We start from the raw sequence: 22,334 nt of genomic DNA, 5'->3' as shown, positions 1-22,334 counted from the left end.
CGTTGACTGCATATATTTTCAACTTCCAGTAGGGTAAATTATAGTAATCGCCAAAAAAATATGTATTTTCTTGGCATATCTTCAAAAAAATGGATTCCTACTGATGGGTACATGTGCTGATTAGTTTTTGGCGAAGACAGGTCGAGCATTTTCGAAGATACGAGGCAAAAAGCGCCAAAATGATTAATTATTTTTGAGGTAACGGAGCGTCCAATTTGAATTGTTTAGAAGTGTTTTACTTGCATTGACGAAATAAAGAATTGATTAATTTTTTGCAAATTAGATCAGCGTAATGTTTTTTATACCTCATTCCTAAACTGTAGTTATGAAACATAGGTACCTAACTTTTATATATAATCCACTATAAGTTTCCCGTGATTCATAATTCTACAATTTATACATTTTTGCTTCAATCCGAATACAACCATATACCAGTAACATAAAAAATAGATTCTCCAGCTTTGTTCATATTTTCGCATAATCCTATTAGAAAGATTCAAGAGAGACGAATGATCAAATAACAATATCAATTTATTCGGATTCTATAAGCTGCACAAATCATATTTTTATGAAGTACTATACATTTCACTTATGATCTACAGAAGTACGAAACACCTCAGACATTCTGGATTAGATTCTACTCACAATAAACTATAAATGATAAAATAATCCGATTAGTTGTGTAAAAATAAAAAAACTATTGAACCGAAGAGGGCTATGTATATTTATTTTAATCCTTTATTGTTTTTCAAATGCAGCTTTGATTACTAATAATTAATTGCGATATGTGTTATTCAGAAAATAATATTAGTAAGAAGCACGGTGATATTGATTCATTGTAGAAGGTTTCCCTGGACAGAGTTGGTCATGTCATAATAGAAAAAAATGCATAAAAATAAATTTTTGAATCCCATACCTGTTTTTCAAAATTAAGAAACGCGGTGACACACAATATTGCACCAAAAATAAATTAGTACTTTGAAAAAGAAAAAATATTTAAAAATACATTAAAAACATATGTTGGAAAAATATAATATTATTTATCAGAATGCTCTAGTTTTACAAGAAAAGGTTTAAGTTTATATAATAATTTTAAAATTTGAAATTTGATATAGCAGAACTTATGAGTGAAAAAAGCATTTTAGTCATATTTATTTTTTCGAATAGATTTGTTTTTGTTGAACACGTGGTAACAGTCCAATTATCGAAAAAATCGGAGCCAATTCATTGACATAATACTATATGGACTGCTAGTCGAGTGAAAAACAAGTGTCAAAAGATTGAAGGGACTGTGACGTCACATAGTTAACGAGCGTTGCCGACAATCGTGAAATACTCCCGAATAACTAAATGTCACAGGCATTGACCTTATATAAACCGATTTTAACAGATGGATTCGATTTTTTGTACATTAATTTTACCAGGGCAATATTATTAATATCAATTTTTTTACAAAATTATCAGTCCGCACATTGCCATTATATTATTGAAATAAAACTATCACAAATAATACTTGAATTACTCTACTATTTGAAATATATGACGTTTAATCAATCGGGAATGTTCCACGATTGTCGGCAATGCTCCTTCACTAATTGTCACAGTCTCCTTATATCTTTTGACACTTAATAAAATGGAAAACATGAGGACTAGCAGTCATAGACCTTATATTACATGGACTGCTAGTCGAGCTCTCAAAGTAAGTGTTTAAAACATATAAGGGTATGTGACGTCACATATCTGAGCGAGCATTGCCGACGGCCATCGCAGACTCTTCCGATTGATTAAATGTCTAAAATTAAATATATGTTTTATTTTAATAATATAATGACAATTGTTATGGTTGACAATTTTGTAAGAAATGAAATTAATAATACTTAATAATATTTACCATAATAGTTAATGACATTCTGTAGTAACGTGATAGTTTTATTTCAATAATATGATGGAAATTGTAATAGCTGATATTTTGTAAGAATAATATTAATAATATTTCCCCTGTGAAATAAATGTACATAAAATCAAATCCATCTGTTAAAAACCGGTTTAATATTATAAAGCCTATGTTAAACACGTAACATATGACATATGACATTTGATCAATTGGGGGAGGTCCGCGATTGTCGTCGGCAAAGCTCGCTCAGACATGTGACGTCACATACCTTTTTATGTTTGAGCACTATATACAACGGAAAACATATGGGGACTAGCAGTTCATGTAGTCTTGTCTAGGCTAGCAGTCCACGTAGTAGTAGTAGTTGTTAAGGCAACGCTATGTTTTGGTCCAATTTTCATATAGATAGTAGCAGATGGAAAAACTGACAAAATGCTGTGTGTTTGCTGTGCAATCAGGTGTTTTACATATAAAATCGAACCTAAGAAACGCACAAAAGTGCATCTTTCTAATGTACCCTTGGTAACACATACGTGAAGTTAGGTTTTATGCATAAAACGCCTTATGGCACAGCAAATACATAGCATTTTGACAATTGTTACTACCATTTTATATGAAAATAGGACCGTAACATAGCGTCGCTGTAACATTTCTATTTTATCGGAGTATTGGCTCCATAATGTTTATGGCCTATCATAAAAAAACAATACTCCTGATAAAATATTTGATTCAAAAATACTTTTGTTTTTAGATTGGAACACTTTTTTGCTTTGTTTTATTTATTAATATATGTAGTTAAATTAATTTTATTTTACTATTGACCAATGACCATCACTGTTTCGGTGCATTACAAAAGTACCAAAGTACTTTTTGCAAAAAGCGTACCTACTAATTGCTCTATCTACTTTTGTTTGAAGTGCTATCAATGTCTACGCTTGCAAAACTACAAATTATTTGCCAATGTTATAGGTGGTTAAATATAGGTACTATATCTACAATCAAAATCAGCATGTGAATTAAATCTATTTTCTTTCAAACTATCTGTTTTATCACATAATACTATTTTCTATTTGTATCACTAACTAGGGCTAAGTAGATAAAGAAATAGGTTGTACTCACTTGAGAAATTTCTAGTAGCCAACATCGTTGTGAGGATAGCACCCTGGAATAGATATATTGGATAGTGAAAGTTGAAAATTTGTAATTTACTAGAATTTTTTTTATATACAAACCTTTAATTTGCGCCTTGCGTTGAATTTCTTCAAGCAATCCACCGTCTCCTGTCTGTGGACGACTGATGCAACTCTTTCTCTTTGCTGGAAAAAAGAAAAAAATGTTAAATGACATATTTATAAAATAAATAGTATTCACACAATATAAACCATGATAGTCAATAGTCACAAAATATAATTGTATTGCACATGTATACTGGTTTTATTTTATTTGACAACATTTGAATGGTATTTTCAACGTTTATTATGTAGCAGAATTAATGACAAAGTAGAGTTTTATTATACTATATTTTATTTTTATTATTCGTCGATCCAACTAATTTTTTATGATAAAAAATAATAAAATTAGTACCTAAAATTTAACACTAAACGTATTTATTTATGGATGGACACAAATAGCTTCCAACGAATTCGGCTGTTGGTATTTTGTTTTAAAATAAACTATGACTGCAAATTTATTATTTACAGTCATTTTATATCCATATTCTATTATAAACAAGAGGAACAGATTGGTATAAAATAACGAAATAATTTGATTAAAATTGATATGTCTATCCCAATTCTAAACATGAAAAATGTTCAATAAATAATTGTTTTTTTAACCTGATATCAAGAAAAGCTCATCAATCGTATCAAATAAAGTTGAATAACAAAAAATAAAAATAGTAAAAAAATAAATTTATATTCTAAATAGAATTATACAAAAATATTTTTTTTAAATAAAATGATTATTTTATAAATAAACACTTTTGTGGATGGATTCTGTAAGCTTTCGACTATTTCAAATGTTGATATTCTATAATAAAAGAAATTGTGACTGTAAATTTATTATAGCTAATAAAATACAAGATATATTAATTTCAATATTTAATGTGTGTATGTGTATAAATTAAAAATTAAAAAAAATACCTGGGGTTAGTTGAAACAAAACCTTAGGGCTAGTTGTAACTACTATTTTTCTAGAAAATGATTAATTGTGAAATAATGAACAATAGTTTTGGAATTATTTTTACTCGATTTGTTAGAGGAATAGTTAAAGCTTCTATCTAGCTTTTTTCATACAAATATAATCCTAATCAAGATATATTAATTTCAATCTTTGAATATGTGTAACAATTTTTGCGCTTGCTGTTGGGGTTAGTTGAAACAAAACCTCAGAGCTAGTTGTAACTACTATTTTTATAGAAAATTATTAATTGTGAAATAATGAACAATACTTTTGAAATTAGTTTTGCTTGATTTGGTAGAGGAATAGTTAAAGCTTCTATCTAGCTTTATTTTATACAAATATAATCCTAATCAAGATATATATTAATTTCAATCTTTGATTATATGTAACAATTTTTGTGATTGCTAAATTGGTTAAATGAAAAATTAAAAAAAACATACCTGGGGTTATTTGAAACAAAACATTAAGACAAGTCCTAATTACTATTTTTCTAGAAAATTATTAATTGTGAATAAATGAACAATAGTTATGGAATTATTTTTAATTGATTTGATAGGAGAATAGTTGAAGCATCTATCTAGCTTTATTTCATAGAAATATAATAAGTGAATTTGAAGATACATTAATTTGAAAAAACAAACTGTTACAACGAACCCATAGCTCTCCTACATAAAAATTAAACAAGCGTTAAAAATTGAGAATAAAATTAGTTTTTCACGGAATCATGATGACTGTATTTTTTTTTTGAAACCAGAATACTACAAAGTTACAACAATAATTTATAAAAACTTAATATTTCAATTCTATATAAAAATGCTTTGAATACTAGATTTTAACAAGTCTTAAATTTCAGCTTAACATATACAAAAGCGTAACGATAAATATTTAACTATAACATAAAAAAATTACAAATTACAAAATAAAAACAATTATATTCTATAAACCTACATACATAAACAAACGGGTCTTTAGATACCTTGCAAATACAATTATCTTCCTATGGATTCAACAATATTATAATTTTCTTTTGAGCCAGATCCCGACAAAAGCACATTAATAATTTATTATAGATTGGGTGTTTATTTTCGCAAATGTGTAAATACAAAACGAAGCCTGAGAGCACGAAATACAAAATACAAAGTAACTGAGCCGCCGTAACGATTCCATTTAAATATGAAGCTTCGCCTGAATTAAGGTCGACGGTAATTCATTTAGCAGTCAGGGATGAAACGATACTTAAATTTAATATTGTTTATTAAAATTAATATTTGTTTTGGGATCAATATTTTTATGAGCAGTCGTTTGAAAAAATAATGAGAAAAGGGAATGAACCGTGAATAAAGAAAAATATGTTTAAATGTGCTACGCAATGTTCAACCTTTGATTATTTTAACACACTTGTATCACATAAAATATATAAAATATACGAGATATATTTGTAAAAAACAGTCAATACCCCCTATAACCCTGTTAAATCGGTTTTAACCTAAAATTGCAACTGCCCTCCTATAACGCTGTACTCCTATAGCGCGGTTTCCGTTCAACAGCTTATTAGTTATAATATACCTTGTATATATAAAATATACAAGGTATATTATATTTGTAAATACAGTGAATCTCGAGTATACAGTTTCGAGCTAAAATTTCGACCGCCCGCCTATAACGTTAACAGCTCATTAGTTCCTTCCGCGCCATCTATGATTGACTCTAGTAACTACACGTAGATATAAAAACTTCTAATATAAAATTTGTTATCGACTACTCTATCTTATATAAGGAGCAAATTCTCGGATAAAATAGAAATTTTATGGCAAAGCCATGTTACGGGTCTATATTCTTATGAGTTGGTAGTAACAAACTGTAGAAAAGTTAGGTATTTGCTTTGAAATCTGGCATTTTACACATAAAACCGAACTTCTGGTATTTATTATCAAAAAGACATCAGAAAGTTGCACTTATGATGAAATTTTTGTTTGATGTTTATGCGTTTTGTAGGTTAGGCTTTATGTTTAAAACGTCTGACCGCACAGCAAATACATAGCTTTTTGACAATTCGTGACTACCAATTCATACAAAGGTAGACCCGTAACATAGCCTTACCATAACATTTTCATTTTAATCGCGAATACCCTATGTCTATATAAACAGGCGAATTTATATCATACATGTGTACGACATCGGTTTTAGTAGTGTCAGAGCTCTTTCACGAAAGTTTAGTCTTTTTTTGAAAAAAAAAATCTGCTTAAAGAACTGTTTGTTCGAAAATAATTTATTAGTTAAGTTTCACACATAAACTGCAACGTTACTCGTATGTTAAGAAGCCGAGTCAGAAAGACCCTGTTATCTAACATTGTTTTTTTTTTACTTTTATGCGGTTTCGAAGTTAGGTTTTCTATCTGACAGCCTGAGAAATACGGCTGACTGCATAGCGACCCCATGGCTTTAGTCAATATTTAGAACGAATTCGTAAGGAAAGTTCTTCATAACATAGCCGTGCCATAACATTTGTCTATTATGCGGCAGAATCGGTCCCAAAATATTTAAATGTATACATTATTTACTCAAAAATTGAACATTGCGTAGTATAGTTTATACTATATGCAGCTTAGGTATTTTTTTAAGTGATAAAAAATGATGACGGATAAAAATTTATTCGTTATAATTGACAAGAGCCTGAAATAATATCTATTATTATTGATTACGGCTTGCTTATGAATAAATAAATAAATAAATAAATAAATAAATAAATTGTTCTTTAAAAAATCAAGTTGTCTTTATAGATCTGTTTTTCCAGGATTATTCATATGTCTACATATCAACTTTCTGGAAACCCCAGCTAATAATTAATTCATTTTATGTGTTATCAAATATTTGTCGAAAAAACTTTCTACTAAAAAGATATAAAAAATCTAACAAACGCACAGAAACTATTGTCTGCACTTTAGTCGTTGGTTTTAATTAAAAACTTTTTCATGCATTTCTGAAGTGCGTCTAGGCTAGTGCAGTTTTTTGCACAACCATGCTAAGTACACAAAGCGTAGTTAGCAAATAACTATTTTTAATTTAATTTGCACACAAAAACGAAAACATCAGACGCAGTTTTTGCGTAGATGAAAATATATTTTAGAAATCAGGAGAAAGAAGTTAGAAAGTAGACTTATCGTCTGTCGACGTATAAGTCCAACAAACTATAATCAAATGAGCTTAAAAAAATCAATAATAATGAATTATCCCTATATATTAATTTTTATCACCGTGTCAAATAATAATAGATAATGAAAAACTAATATTCAACTGAAGAATTGTAAGACCATAAATAATTGAAATAAAAATAGAAGAAAGTGAATTTATGAATGACTACTAAAATTTCACTAAAATCCCTTGATAGTATAGTAGCTGATAGAATAAGGTAAATATATTATAAATTTTTTAGTGAACATGTAACGTTCGTTTGAAATTTGACAAAATATCTGTTCACAAGTACACATAGAAAAAGCTGATTTTGTATTTGCCTTATATAAATATGAGCTTTATTGAAAAAGCTTAGTAATTAATTAATTTTGTCGAATTCTGGTTTCTCAAGACATTATTAATTCTGTTCATGATTAGGTCGGATTTTTTACTGGAATCGTGTAAATGCAATTATTTGGATCGTATTAATTATGGCATATGAAATTCAACAAAATTTGTATGGTTTTTCATATGCCCTTTTCCAGTTTTTTTTTAAATTTCTGGAGTACTGTTACATATCGTGAAGGAAAAAATATAAATGTGAATTGTCCAAGTTATAATATTGACAACCTAATAAATTTTGTAAACAAAATCTAGAAACTATTTTTAACCCCTCATTTATCGGTAATAAATTTTAGAAAAGCGAATCAAATAATGAAAGAAACATGAACTTAAATGAAATTAATTAAACAATTTTCAAAAATTTTCAAGTTTTGAGATACTATTGCACAAAGTTATGTGACTTGTAAAAAAAATGAATTGTCTAAGTTATAATAATATTGATCCCTAAATAAATTTTCTTTGAATAAGAATAAATGACCAGGCATTGGTAATAATTTTTAGCAAAACAAATCTTAATAGTGACTAAACTGATCATATAATGAAAGATACATGAACTTAAATAAAATGAGTTAAATAATTTCTTACATTATTTTTATTTTTGGAAAATATTGCACAAATAGATGTGACTGGTGAAAGAAAAAATAAAAATGTGAATTGTCCAAGTTATAAAATTGATCATTAAATAATTTTTTTTAATCGTATTATTAACCCCAGAAACTAATTTTTACCATTCTGATATTGGTAATTATTTTAAGCAAACTAAATCTTAATAGTGACAAAACTGATCAAATAATGAAAGAAACATGGATTTAAATAAAATAAGGTAAATAATGTTTTACTTTTTTTTTAAATTTTTGGATTATTATTGCAAATCGTGATGTGACTGGTGAAAAAAAAATGAATGGTCCAAGTTAAAATATTGATCATTAAATAAATTTTCTTTGAATAGTATTAATAAACTTAGAAACTAATTTCAACTATTAACGATCAAATAATGAAAGATACATAAACTTAAATAAAATGAGTTAAATTTTTCTTTTTTCTCAATTTTTTGAATACTATTGCACATCGTAATGTGACTGATGAAGGAAACAAAAATCAAAACGAATTTAAAATATACCAAGTTAAAATATTGACCATTAAATAAATTTTCTTGGAATCGCAATAATAAATTTATTATACTAATTTTAACCATTCAAGTGTTGATAATAATTTCGAGTGTTGAAATTTTAATAGTGAAAAAACTACAAATTGTACAAGTTATAATATTGATCACTAATTAAATTTTTTTAAATCGTATTATTTAAATCAGAAACTAATTTTAACCATTCAGGTATTGGTAATATTTTTAGCGATAACAAAAAGGGATACCAATGGGTAAACTCTATTTTGGTCATAACGTTACATATTGTCATTCATAATTACTTAATTTTTTTTTTAATTTTAAAAATCAGATTGTAATTGAATATTGAGAACTAAGAATAAAAAAAAATAGCAAAACAAATTTTAATAGTGAGGAAACTGATAAAGTAATGAAAGAACTATGATCTTCATTTTACGTACTTTAATTTGAAAATAATCAAAATATTAATTAATTAATTAAATATATAATTTAAATTATAAATTATATAATAATATATATAATAAGTAAGTAACATACGCAAATCCATGGGTGTTTGAGCGCTTCGGCGGCAGTGATGCGTTTTCCAGGGTTGACGGTCAACATCTGGTTGATTAGATTCTTCGCCTCCGGCGTGACGGTATCCCATTCAGGCGATGGATACTGAAATTACAAAAATAAATCATAAATACGTGATATATTTTAATAATAACACACCAGCAAAACCAATGTTCCCTTTGAAGATGTGTTCTCGCAATATTAATTATATTACGATACTTTAATAATTTTTCAAATCAGAAAACGCCATGGTTAGTAATATAGGGTGGCCCATTTAAAAATTTGAATTTATCGATAGCAACTTGTCTGTAGGCCACACCGTGCAGAATTCGAAGTTGCGATATATGGAGAAAAAACTAAGAATTCTGAGACCTTTCTAACGATGTATAATACTTTATACATTTTCTTTACAGAAATATCTAAACCGTAAGATCACTAGGACACTAGATGAACCACCCGTTAGATCTTCACCAGTCAAAGTTTCTGTCCTTCGGAGCTATTCGATTTAAATTTCAAAGCAACTTTCCCTACACATATCTTTTTCAATGCTGCGAAGCTGGTTAAAATTGTATGAGAGTTTAAAATCTGTTGCCACTAACATCCCAAACAGGATCCAATAATTTTTGCCGAAATTTGCGGTCAAAAATATATGATGTCAATAGTAGAATAAATCACCGTTTCGATTTGTCAATTCAAGTTGCTTTTCTTCAACTGCATTGTTTAATTTTGTTACTTGTTTAAGGGGCACAATTAGTGTGAAATTTTCAAAAAATCGAATTGTCAATTTTTCCATATTTCGATAGGTTATACTTTTAAAAATAACATACCAAAATTTTAAATCGATATCTTAAATAGTTTTTGAGTTACAGCCATTTAAAGAGTATATATATAGTATATAGTATAACGATCATTTAATCTTTAAACGTGTTTTTCTCGAAACAGCATTTTCCGAATTTGCTGCAGCAATTACTCAAAAACAAATGATCCGATCACTATCAAAATTTTTTTACATGTTCTATATATAGTTCTCCGTAAAATAAACTATCGATTTTTTGATCGGATCAAAAATAGAATTTTGGCAGTCCAAAAACGACCAAAATTTTGGGTAAAATTCGACTTTTTTTTTAAAAAAAAAAAACGCCGTCATTTTGTCAATTTTTGTTTTTTTTTCTTTATCGTAGTTCATTTTACAGACAATATTATCTAGTTTAACGAGTTTTTTTTTAATTTCATCCACGTAGAAGGCCGGAATCACTGCAGCAGTGAAGGGCCTTTTTTATGTCGCGCCGTTGGAGATCGACGATAACTTAAAAAATATTTACTATGTATTTTTAAAACATGTATAAATATATTAATCACCTAAATCACCAATTTTAGGCGGTTACACTAGTTATGCCCCTTAAGGTAGACATCAGAATTGATCATTCAGTTGGTAATAACAGTCCAAAGTAAACAATTTCTTTTAATCAACTGCTGGGACGATTCTGCCGTAACAGAGCTTATAAAATAGCGTTTCATTGCAACGCTATCTTATGCTTGTTCTTGGTAGTGAAAATTATGAAAATGTATAAACAAGCAAAGAAGAATCTTATGATAACAATCTTCGATGATGCAGTTATCATAACATTCTCCCGTGCTTTGTTTATATGTAAAATATGCCTGATCGCACAGCAAATAGATAAACATTTTCATAATTTTCACTACCAAAAATAACCATAAGATAGCATTGCCATGACAACACTATTTTATGAGCTCTGTTACGGCAGAATTAGCCCATAAATAATATATTGTGTTATCGACTATTATGTTAATTCAATTAAATTGATTCTCTTCTGTCTTAGATTATACGTAGCATTATACAGATTTGCTATAAATTTATTTTCATGTTGGTCGACTTTGTCCTTGAAGCTTATGGCACTCCTTTTAATATCCATTTTAAATAGTTTACTAATTTTTGGATGCCGGTGGACATTCTTCAAAATACCTTACCAGCTCTATAATCTGCATCAATCACTTCGATTCTAATCCTATGAAAGCTATTGTTTTCTGTTTGCAAAACATTCCCCGTCATACACACACACTGTGTGGCAAAAACACTCTACACATCCACTGCAGACATTTACTCGCCCTGTACAGGATTAATTTTAGAACTCGACAAACAATCGACGTCCATTTCTTGTAATTGATTACTGAAATGTATATCCATGTGTTTTTGAAAAGTATATCTATGTATTTTTGTATTTGATTACCCGTATCATATTTCAGCTATTTATATCACTTGCCACAGTCAAAGTGGTTGGTTGGATGCGAATCTATGCCATGCTCCTGACAGAATGGTATGGCGTATTATAAGCCATTGTGTTTCTTAGGTATTTTTAGAACGAATTTTATTGTCTTTCAAATGGATTTATTAAATCAATATGTAGAAATTGAAATTGTATTATAATAACAAGGTTTTTGATATTTAGAAGAATTCGATGGAAAAAAAGCATTCGATTGGATATCAGTATGGTGTTTTCTTTATATATTCGCCATCTGCGATATGGGCGCTTTTGAAGTTAAACTATATTATTATACCGAGTTGTTCGGAAAATATTATGTTTTGTGATCCAATTGGGATTAAAAAATTGTCACCGATCTCACTTGTTATTTTTTATTCACCGATTTGCATCAACTAATTTTTTTTTTAGTTTCAGAATGTGGTGCAGTTTAATATTATAGCGCTCACGAACTATTAGCATATTTTCTGATATAAACCTGTTGATATATATATATATATATATATATATATATATATATACATATACATTAGGACATATATCAGTATGATGCCAAATATGTAGTGTCTGCCCCTTTAGGGTGTTATGTAAACTATTGACAAAGAGGTGGCGAGCGCCAATTTTTAGCAACCCCAGCAGATAATTAAAAAAATTCAACCTCCAAAAGGCACAAACGTCAAAATATTAACTTCAAATATTTAGCTCGACTTCATGTAATGGTATCAAAGTAACATCAGAAAGTTGAACTTATGATAAGCTTGTTATCTGTCTTTTGGAGGTAAGGTTTTATGTGTAAAACGCCTGATCGAACAGCAAATACGTAGCCTTCCGATATCACATTTCTCTTGACGTAACATACATTTCTATTTGATTTTCGAATCGACCAATGAAAAGATAAAATAAAATTGGTCGTTGGTTTTTAAAACTTTGAACCATTAGAATATTTATTATTTATTTAGGGACCGATTCTGCCACATAACAGCAAAATGTTATGGCAAGATCATGTTACGATCCAACTTCCATACATTATGCTACTGAATCATACTGAATACTGTCAAAATGACACATATTTGCTGTTTGTTCAGTCGTTTTATGCATAAACTGCAACGTTACTCGTATGTTATAAAGCCGAGTCAGAAACGCCCTGTTATCTAACATCGTTTTTTTGGCATTTGTGCGGTTTCTAGGTTATGTTTTCTATCTGACAACCTAAGAAATATGCCTGACTGCATACCAACAAGATGGCTTTTTCAATATTTAGTATAGAAAATTGTTCGTAACATGGCCTTGCCATAACATTTTTCTGTTATGCGGCAGAATCGGTTCCAAATTTTATTTGGAAATGTAATTATAAAAATACTTACATCATAAGCTCCTGCTTTGATTTGTGCATATAACCGATGTTGATCCTCATCCCAAAATGGTGGGTAACCGACTAGAAGAATGTAGAGTATAACCCCTGAAACACAGAAAAAAATCATATTATAAAAATATAAATAGAGTAAAAAATACTTAAAATGCATACATACATCAATTTATAGCCATATACATGTAAGAATATTTTATTGGATAATTATTTAACGATACTATTTTGAAGTAGAAAGCAAAAATGCCTAATGATATATTATTTCACGACGTCGTTATCAGGAGATAAATGGCCATGTATGAAAATTCATAACAAACATAAAGTCGGAAGTTTTTTTAGCTTTTAAGCTCTGTTATTTAGTTTATGATCTCTGAATTTGAATTTTAAAGTATACGTTATTTAATTTATTATAAGATGTATTGTTATTTGTAAATTTTTTTATATAACCTTTATAAAAGCTTATATGTGGGTGGGGCATAAAAAACCACCTAAACCTTCATACAACTAAATAGTAAAACAGTAAAAAAAAATAAATAAAAATAAATATTAAAAAAAATAAATAAAAAATGAGGTTATAATGGGGCAATTCTGCCGTAACAAAGACGATAAGATGGCAACGCTATCTTATGCTTATATATTGGTAGTGAAACTGTGAAAATATTTATTTCTTTGCCGCATGATCTTGCGTATTTTACATATAAACAAGCAAGGAAGAATCTTATGATAACAAAATCTTCGATGATGCAGTTATCACAACATTCTTCCTTGCTTTGTTTATATGTAAAATACGCCTGATCGCACAGCAAATAGATAGATATTTTCATAGTTTTCACTACCAATAACAAGCATAACATAGCGTTGCCATGACAACACTATATTATGAGCTCTGTTACGACAGAATTGCCCCATAAGGTAACAAAAAAAAACAATTTTACAAAAGAAATTAAATATAAGTTATTCCATCTCTGCTGATAAATATTTTTGACAAAATACCAGATCAAGGTTATATACGGTGTAATTTTTGTAAAAAAATGTGCTCATAACATTTTCATTTTTTATTGGGTAAATACTTGTGACAAAATACCAGATCAAGGTTATATACGGTGTAATTTTTGTAAAAAAATGTGCTCATAACATTTTCATTTTTTATTGGGTAAATACTTGTGATATTATGAGTGTTTTTCTTCAAATGTTTAAATAAGACATCTATTAACTAAGTATCTATTTGTCCAATGGCTACCCCATAGGCTAGGTAAAAAAAGTAAAGAAAGAGAAAATCTTTCATCTTCTATAACTTTTTTCATAACTTCTGTGTATGTTCAAAGTATTCTATTAAAAATAATCTCTTCTTACCGCAAGCCCAAATGTCTACAGGTTTGCCATAGGGTTCCTTCTTGAGCACTTCTGGTGATAGATAACCAGGCGTTCCGGCGAAACCGAACCACGCTTGTTGTTCACCTTGAACTTCGATTGCCAGGCCGAAATCTGCTAATTTGACGGCTGCGCCTTTTGCTTTGCTCGCTAAAAGCAGATTCTCGGGCTGAAAGTATAAAACATCAGTTAATTTAGACTAATAGTCGAAGCTCATAGCAACATAGTATAAACTACTGGTCGTGGCATCGTGCCTTAAACCAAATTGGTGAAACTTCCCGTACCACAATTAAATATGCCAGCAAAAAAAAAATGATCAATGATTCATAACAATTGTTTTGAATATTTTCAAAGAGATAATTATAATTAATATATACTTTATCATTCCTAAAATATACAGCGATGATCTTATCGCCCAAAACACTTGAGAATGTTTACATTAAAAAGACATGCTGAATTGTGAGGATATATTTCTTACGAATAGAATAACGCATGTAAAATATATACAGTTTTAAACTGAATTGTAAATTTAAAATTTATATTAGAAGTATAATAATTTGTATATTTTTGAAAATTTTGAAAAAAAAAATTCTGAAGATTTTGAAATTTGTTTAAGTGAACTTTAAAAATTGAAAATCTTGGTACGGACCCCAAAAAAATTGTGTCAAAATTTCTTATTATTAAAATATCTATAAAATATCTGATAATTTGATGTGTATATGTATAATAATCATTTTTGACCACCAAATATCATTTTTTTCACATTTTCTTCTGTATCCCCGAAACCGCTAGGCCTGTCTTACCAAAAATTTATTCAATTCTTCATTTCGTCAATACAAATAAAATGTTTTTTGAATCATTCAAATCGGGCGCTCCTTTACCTCAAAAACTGAATTACCAAATTTGGCACTTTTTGCCCCGTATCTTCGAAACGGCTGGACCTGTCTTCGCCAAAAACTAATCGGCACGTCTCCCTATCAGTAGGAATCGAATGTTTTTTGAATCATTCAAATCGGATAATCCATGAGCCCGAAATCGTAGAGAAAAAAACACACACACACATACCATTTTTTCTAACAATAAAGTATGCCAAAATGTTCAGAAACGTTTGAAACGTAAAGATAAGCAAAAACTTTCATTTTCGATTTTTCTGCAATTACTATAACTTACCCCAACGGGAAGTTGACTACGAGTAAGTGGCATTTCGCCTTAAGCAAATTGCATGAACTTTTCGATTTATATAAATTGTTATCTTTCAAGCATCCATATAAAAACAGTAATTGCATAAATCAAATTAATTTAATTAACATATTTCATATAATTTTACTTCGGTAACAACGGTAATCAATAGTACATACAAAACACAGAACGCATGCATATAGCTAGGCGGCGCAATTTCAAACCTAAATGAATTTATATAAATCGTAAGCCTATAATATTTTAGTATGTCATTTCAGACAACGAAATGTATGTATAATTTCATCAAATCGTAAAAAAAAATTTAAACGCTTAATTACGAAGAAAGACCCCAAAATCTTCACCAAAAACTAATCAGCACGATTCCTTAAATTTAGTCACATTCGATTCCGAATGACTTGAAACGTCGAGAAAACATAAAAGCAATTCAAATCAAATCAAATCAAATAATAACAAATCGGATTTCCTGGCGAAACCAAACTTCTCCTTTGGGAGGTTTAAAATGCTATTAATAAAATTAAATTAAAGTGTTGAATTAACAATGTTTTTGATACATCATAAAATATTTAAAAATTCTTGTAATAAAAAATTTATTGAACAATATTGGGAATTTTAGATAATGTTGAGTATTAAAGTTCAATTTTTAAAATAATATATTTTATTTACTAAATTTTTATTCGACTATTATTATGTTAGACCTTATTTATTAGAGAATAAAATCGAAAATGTGTAAAATCATCTTTAGCTTCAGTAAATTTGTGATATCAGCAAAGTAGAATCATCAAAATTTTGCAACATTGTTTATAAACAATTTTATTTACTATGTTTACATAAATAAATTTATTCGATTGTATTTAAAATAATTACTTTATATCATATCGAGCGAATAAGGAAATAAAAACACTTCGAGATCCCCAGATAAAAGAAATAAATTGTTATGAAGTTTTATACTTTGTAAATGGTTGACCAGTTTTGCCAGTTTGTGAACCTAAATTTAAAAATTTTGTACATGAACTCCTGAAATATTATAATTTAAAATAAATCAAATACATATGGAAAATAAAAACTTTATTAAATAATTTTGAAAAAACATAAGTAATGAGATTGCGAAGATACAGAATTAACAAAAAAAAAATACAATTCATATTATTCATGCCTCGTCCTCACTAGAGTTTTCTTCGTGAAGTAATGAAGTGCACCGACTACATGTGGGCTCGGATGAGGAACTTTCGCTTCCAATTTGATGTTTGTTAAGTTGGGGCAATCTGGCAGAAGTGCCCAATACGTTTTTTAATAAGGATACTTTGTAACTCTTCCCATGCATTCGTTGAAGCTCTGTTGTGAAAGAACTCATATCACGTTTTAGAATATCCGTTATAGTACCGAATATTCTTTCGAATTCGATGCAATCGATTGAGTATAAGCTGCAGTCTAGTTCAACAAGAGCTGAAGTCGGTCTTGGATGCGCCTTTAATAGGGCTAATTCACCAAAGAAACCATTCATACCAACGTTTTGCACTTTCTCGTCCTTGTCCCACCTGTTTTTTTTTGTTAAAGTTACGAGGCCTTGTTCTACTAAGTATATGGCACTAGATGAATCATTCTCTTTGAATACGTAGTTTCCCTTAGAAAATTTCACAAATTTTAGAGCGTCTGCTAGGTTGCATCGTTCAGACGGGCTTAAATTCTTAAAACACCCGACATAGTTGATGAGACGAAGTTTTGTTTTTCTTTTAATTATCGATGTTCTTAATAATCGATTTCGGTATGTTATCCTGTCAATTGTCCAAAGTGACCCATCAGTAACAGCGAAGACGGTTATCGTACTTTCGACAGGATAAAGCAAAAATAAATCTCCGAATGTCTCACCTCGTGTCAAATTTATTGAAGTCCTTCTTCGGGATTCTGGTGCGTGGTAAGTATATTCAAAAACACCAGATTCTACTACATAAAAACGGTTACCTATTTCAGGTTCTTTGATGATCTTCTCATCAGCTTCATACTCGACCAGCCTCATGGTGTCAATTAGTTCGCTAAACGTACTGCAGTCAACATGGCGGAATAGTACAGATTTCCTCAAGCAGTGTGTTAGAAATGATTTCTCTTCAGGAGATTTGAGATATGTCTCCGGCGCACATAAATCTGATACTACAGAGCGCAAATCAAAGGGCTCGCCTCGAACGCTCTTACGACGCATCATCATTTCATCTCTAACTAAGGCAGCCTGAGGCATAATCTGGTTTATAGATTCAGTGTTTGCCTCTTTTTCCTGTTGTTTTTGTATTTCTCTTTTTACTTCCTTAAAATACTCGGCACTGAATTCCGGTATATTTTCCGGGTTTTCAGCCATAACTTGTACAGTCAAACCGACGCATAGCTCAAACACACCATCTGGAACTGCACTAACCTCTTCAGTCCCAGCAACCTGAGTTTTTGAATTGTTTGTTTCATTTGATGCCTCCATTTACACAAATAATATGAAGTTTTATAAACTTAAGATGGAATAACTAAAAAGTGGAAAATAAGTGAATTATAAATGAAAAGGAAAAAAACAAAAAGTGTACTTGCAGAAGTTTGTGGAAAAAATAAGTGAAGTGTTGTCAAAATGAGTACGTAGGATCATAATGCCAACGTAGCCACAAAAAATATTAAACTTTGATACTACAAAAAATAATTATTTAATAGTGCCAAATATTGAAAATGCGTCAAAAATCAAATACGCAGGTAATTTTTATTCATTATTACACTAAGCATTCCAAATAACTAAACACAAAAAAAATTAAAACTAATATTTGGCGCAAATCAATGTTGGCAACCCTTGTTTAAAATAGTATAGAAATCAAAACACTTAAAAATAAATTACCTAATAATTTCGTTTTGGTAAAACTTTTTGAGTGTATGAATAAATATAATCAAAGGAAATTCTATTCATAATATTTGTTAAATTAAAATTAATTTAACTTCATGTTCTAAAAATATATTTTATTTAAGTGCGGACGTCAACGCTAATCAAACCGCTAAACACAGGGCGGAATTAAACGGTGAGCGCGGAGTATATACAATTTTAAGAAAACCAGTGAAACAGCTCATTACTTCAAATAGTTTATATATAATTAAATAATTTCTGGCTAAAACGTTAATAAAATATTTTACACTTTGCAACAAGTACTTATTTTAAATTTACTTCGAATCACAAAGTATTAAATGTAAAATATATTATTTTATGCTGTAATATACTATGAATGTTGATTAACATTTTAAACACAGCTTGAGATAAATAAGATATTGTACATTTATCGTTATTAATTTAACGTTATTAACCAAACAGTATAGAGATGGCGCATGCGCAGTAGAACAGACTCTAAATATTATTTCTCTTTGGCTGTCAAAAAATTGCCAGATGTATATTTTGTGCATCTAATATATTGCAAAAACATATCTATGTCGTACGTGCCTTCGTTGAATATTGTAATGAGTGCATGATCACATCAAAGCCGTGTTTAATAATTTCAATCAAGTTTTGTTTGACCTGTTTCGTTAAAGTCCTTGCTTATCTATATCAAAATGGACGAATTGGATAATTTTTTTGCAAAAAAAGATCGTAGGAAGTCCAAGACTGTTAAGAAATTTTCGACGGCAGATGAACTGGTGAAAGAGATGGATAAGGCGATCAAGAAGGCCCAAACAAAAACCGAAAAAGAAAGCAAGGAGCTTCAGACTCCCGCCAGAGATGAAGAATGGAAAGATTTTGAGGAGGAGACAAAAGATTACACGGGGTTAAAAATCGGACACCTATCAATAAGTGAACATGAACAAGCCCAAAACGCCGCCATTAGCGATTGTATGCACCGCAATATTGACGATGAGTCCACCGAAGATGATGAGCCAGCAGTTGGTCCGTGGACAAAATTGGGCAAACCTGCTCCAGCTACAATGGACAAGAAAGTAGAGAAACCAGGTTCGTCAAAACCTGTTGGTGGATATGTGCCGCCGGCACTTAGAAATCGATCATCCTCTAATAAAAGTGGCAGTAAGAAAAAAAGTCGTGCGGCTCCAGATATAAACAATGATGATTACTTTCCAACGTTAGAAGCTTCCAAAAATGAACAACCAAACACAGGGGCCCGCAAGAAAAAAGGCACCACTGAAGAAGACCAACAAGGGAATCGTAATGTTCGTAGTAGCCAAGTCAAAAATGCGCCATCTTTGCCTCTTGGTAATCGTTTCAATAGTCTAGCTGATTCCAGCTAGGGTAAGGTTAAAATAGAAGCACAACTAAATTGTCATTAAGATTACAAATAATAAACTTATAAAATTCTTGCTCTTTGTATTATAAAATTTGTAAAAATTGCTTGTCTTAATAAACTTTATATCCAAACACAAAGTTGTTTTTTTTTTAGAAATTTCTTGTTGAAATGTTTGTACATATTTATTAGTAACTTCTACCAAAACTGAATGGTGTCTTGATATGGTTTTGAGAATGTACATCATTCTGAGGAAAACGTTTGGAATGCTCTTTACGTGGGATAATAAATTTTCATCAACTTATATGAAGTGGTCTATATTTCAGGCGCATATAATAAATCCTTAGCCAATTCGGCAACTTCTAATATCACGAGCTGGTGTTGTCTACGAGCCATTCTTCCATTTCTTGCGCAGCTTATCTTTTTTGGCATGTGGATATGCATTGAGCCCAAATTGCAATTCATATTGCGTTTATATATAATAATACAATAGTGGTGTAATTTCTTCATTCCTTCATTCATATATGTCGGCAACTATATATGAAGCGATTCCACAGTTTTCGAACCAGTCGGAACAATTTTCACATTTCACATATTTAACAATTGCTTGGAACACTGTTATAAAACTAAAAATGCAATACACAAAAGACGAATCACGTGTAATTGAGTTTTCCTGTTTTTTTTTATTTTTTCACTGAGACACTAACTACTTTTATCCGTCCCAACCGCTTTTTCTTTTTCAAATTTGCGTTTTTGAAAATATTCACCGAATTAATATGAAAAAAAAATCGCTTTTTTAAAAATCCTTTAAAGAAACCTCTTAAAGAAATATGCGTACGTACCATACCAAGCCGAACACAAAAAAGTTAACATTTTTTATGTAGTTCTAATTACACCCAAAACAAAAATACTAAAAAAATAACTAAAAATTATATATAAATTACATATAAAAATGTAATATTTTCAATAAAATTATCAAGTTAAACCGACCGTTTCTCACTGCACACTAAACACGCACATAGTGACCAAGGCCAAAGTCACGAGACCCTTGGGTGGGGGCAAAAAGGGTCTTAGCAGGTAGAAAAAGTGTATCTGACATGGTAACAGCAGTGCTTAGTAACAGCCGCATACTAGAGATGAAAAATTATTGGGTAAATCTTCAAAGGTCGACATTATTAACATATAAAATAATAGGATGACAAGTATTAGAAGTCTGATAAAAAATGATCATATGTTCTGGCAATGCTGTCTTGTAAATATATTGGAAACTTTTCCTAACATAACAAAAATCATATACAAACACACATATATCCATCTTTTCTAAGGTAATGCCTAAATGTTCAGAAGGATGGAAACGTAAAGATATATAAAATTTTCATTTTCGTTTTTTTTGCGATTACTATAATTTACCCTATGAGTAGTGAAAAATTAATTGCCACCATCAGTCAATGCAAATTATCACAACATTAAAACAAATGAGTGTTAAATAACAAACAAAATGTCATGCATAGTTTAATTTTTATACACATTTCACGTTTTTTAAAATTAGATCTATTTTTATATTTTTTTTTAAGTTTTATTGACATATAACATAATAATAATTGTTCCTTTTTTGTATTGATGTTCGCAAGTAAGTTTTTAATTATTAGATCTAAGCATTTAATGAAAAATTTCTAGTTAAAAATTGTTGACGACTTTTTACAAATATATAACTTACAATATGAAAACTGTTTTCATAATCTCTCATACCAGGCACCTCTGTCAGTCAAATTTGTCTTCTTTATAGTTATATTATGATATTATATTGTTAAATACTATCTAAACTATTCATTATATATATATATATATATATATATATATATATACAGGGCCGGTCCTGGGGTCCTCAGCGCCCGCATGCAAGATTTGTTCTAGCGCCCCCCCCCCAATAATTTTAACTGTTTTAACATTTATCATCATAATTATATAAATATTTACGTAAATTATTCAAATTGATTTTTAACACTTTTCACTCGCGAATTTTTGGCATCCGAATCGAAGGGGTTAATCATTCTGGATTTAGTACACAAAAAAATAAATATAATCTAAAAGCTTATAAAATACATTGATTCTAATTTTATTTAGAAAATCGAAGCGATTTGCGGGTTGACCATAATCAAATATTCTACATTTTCAAGTATTTTTAACATGTGTGTAATATTAATATTTGGATTTTGAAACATTTTACTTGTTTCATTTTTAAACAGAACACTGTTTTCATGTTGGATTTTTTAAATTTTATTTTAATTTTTTTATTCATTATTTACAATATCCAAAATTGCATCGTAAACTTCTTATTGATACCGTAAGGACCGAATTGTATTCACATTTACTTTTCCATCTGATTCAGAATATCATATTGTTGTTTTAAAGTTAAATTTTTAACGTATTTTATTAAAAGATGCAAAGAAATTACATATTTTCTTTACTATATTGAAAACAAAACACAATTATATTTGTATGTGTATTATTTCTGCTTAGTTAATAATTAAAATTAGTATGGACACCAATA

The 22,334-nt window shown here is 29.5% G+C and overlaps 1 protein-coding gene across 1 annotated transcript in view; it reads right to left on the bottom strand.

Annotated features, from left to right (window-relative positions):
* LOC113376181 (calcium/calmodulin-dependent protein kinase type II alpha chain-like) overlaps positions 1-22,334 on the bottom strand; it is a 297,389-nt gene that overhangs the window by 134,602 nt on the left and 140,453 nt on the right. The window contains exons 7-11 of the mRNA XM_026616099.1: positions 14,325-14,511; positions 12,970-13,064; positions 9,309-9,431; positions 3,127-3,210; positions 3,014-3,056 (exon numbers count right to left, since the gene is read on the bottom strand). Coding sequence (XP_026471884.1) covers positions 3,014-3,056; positions 3,127-3,210; positions 9,309-9,431; positions 12,970-13,064; positions 14,325-14,511 — 532 coding nt within the window. The remainder of the gene's footprint in view (positions 1-3,013; positions 3,057-3,126; positions 3,211-9,308; positions 9,432-12,969; positions 13,065-14,324; positions 14,512-22,334) is intronic.

This window comes from Ctenocephalides felis, unplaced genomic scaffold (assembly GCF_003426905.1).
Source record: "Ctenocephalides felis isolate EL2017-DRISC unplaced genomic scaffold, ASM342690v1 CF-g0.4_SCAFFOLD_01886, whole genome shotgun sequence".
NCBI lineage: Eukaryota > Metazoa > Arthropoda > Insecta > Siphonaptera > Pulicidae > Ctenocephalides > Ctenocephalides felis.
The sequence above is the reverse complement of the archived record's forward strand: the minus strand, read 5'-3'. Positions and strand labels throughout refer to the sequence as shown.